General features: G+C 29.6%; 1 protein-coding gene across 3 annotated transcripts in view; it reads right to left on the bottom strand.

The window, feature by feature from the left end:
- Positions 1-465: 465 nt before the first annotated feature.
- Positions 466-1,759, bottom strand: part of LOC125869320 (probable trehalose-phosphate phosphatase H) — a 7,175-nt gene continuing 5,881 nt past the window's right edge. For 2 of the 3 annotated variants that reach the window (XM_049549888.1, XM_049549890.1), the window contains one exon: positions 467-722. In XM_049549888.1, coding sequence (XP_049405845.1) covers positions 615-722 — 108 coding nt within the window. In that variant the 3' untranslated portion in view covers positions 467-614. Of the gene's footprint in view, positions 723-1,759 lie in introns of all 3 variants that reach the window. The other variant, XM_049549889.1, reaches the window with a different exon arrangement.

Below are 1,759 nucleotides of genomic sequence, written 5' to 3'. Positions count from 1 at the left end.
ACCAGTTCCTCTTGCTTATAAATACATTGATTCCTCAGACTTATTCCTTACGAATTTTCTGATTTCTTCTTCTTCTTCTGCACAAAATTTCTTCGTGTACTTTACTGTTGTTGAGTGGTTCGCTGACACCAGAGTTTTGGGTATCAATACACTGGTGATTGAGATCATTCTATCCTGGGAGGACATATTCCAAATCAAACCTCGGATACTAGAGAGGTATAATTTCCTTAAGGGGACACTGTGCATTCAGTGGGCTTGATCTTTTTCTGATTCTGTTTTTTTTAGATTATGGTACGTTTTTACAGATTTTAGTTTTGTCAATTAATTTCTGTTCATCTATTAACTTTGGTTACTTCGTGTTTCTGCAAAGTTTATTGAAATCAGTAATTCTAGTTTTTTAAACACATATTGCTAACATAGGATGTAAGCTAGATAACTATCAAAATCTATATATTTTTTGGTTTTGATAGATACCCAACATGTACAAGGCCTTAAAACTAATGAGAAAAGACATACTTCTTTTCTCTATTCCATCTAATTTATTTTATTTTTCTTTCTCTTATTTATATACAACAAATTAAAGGCATATACCATACGCACTAGCTGGAGAATTCTCAGTACTTTAGAGATGCATTTATGTCCTCAAGTTGTTTTTGGATCTTAGACTGCTTCCTTAAAGACAATTTTTTCCACTCTACCAAAAGTAGTAGAAATTTCATAACCTGCCAAAGTAAAAAAGGGGCGGTTAATGCACAAAATATTTTGTGTTAGTTGGATTTGGTGAAGGATCGCATCCCACGGTTATTATATATTATATATATTGAAAAAATTGTTATTAAAGTTTTACAGTATAATTAAAACATAAAAAATGGAAAAAAGTGAGGAAAAAAAATAAACAATGAAATTTGGTTTTTAAGAGAATAATGTTCTATACAAGAAGTTATTTTGACCATTTTCTACTTTTTTATTTCTATATCCATGTTGGAAATGGTTTTCTTCTTTCTTTTTCTTTATTTGGAGAAACGGTTAGAAGACATCATTAAGAAAAGAAAATATGTCCTTTTTAACCGTTTAACTTTTAGAAGAGCTGGTCAGAATAGGTAGAAAAGTCCTAGGCTTAAGTTTCAGCGTCATTCATTAATATTAAAAAGATCTTCTACGTATGTACATGTTTGTCCCATGAAAAATAATCATGCTCGCATATGATCAGGAGGCATACTTAAGACATAATTAAGAAAAAAAAATGTTCTCTTTCAAACAGGTTAAACTTTTATATATGAGATAATACTCCAATTAAAATCAAACATCTAGAGCCTTATCCAATTTAATAATTGGGAAATGGTATGCAAGAAGCTTAGATAATATATTAGGTATCAAAACTAGTTTCTTAAGAGTTAAGCATTAATATTATTAATGATCACTTCATCCAATATCCATAAGTTAGCAAAAATGATGACCTTTTATCAACAACAAATTGAGTATAAGCCTTAAGCCCCCTTTATTAATTTGTACAAGATGTAGGGTGTGTTTGGTACAAAGGAAAATATTTTCCTGGAATACAAGTAGATATTTTATTTATTTTCTCATGTTTGGTTGGTGAGTAGAAAATATTTTTGGGAAAAGATTTTTTAGTGTTTGATTTATGGATGAAATATCTTTTATTTTTACTAGAGAGTAGAAAATAATTTTTGAATTGAAATTGAAAATATTTTTAAAAAATAAACTTAATTTTTTTTGGGGAGAGGGTGGGGCTGACGGG

The sequence above is a fragment of the Solanum stenotomum genome, chromosome 6 (genome assembly GCF_019186545.1).
Source record: "Solanum stenotomum isolate F172 chromosome 6, ASM1918654v1, whole genome shotgun sequence".
Taxonomy (NCBI): Eukaryota; Viridiplantae; Streptophyta; class Magnoliopsida; order Solanales; family Solanaceae; genus Solanum; species Solanum stenotomum.
This window is presented reverse-complemented; position numbering and strand designations above follow the sequence as displayed.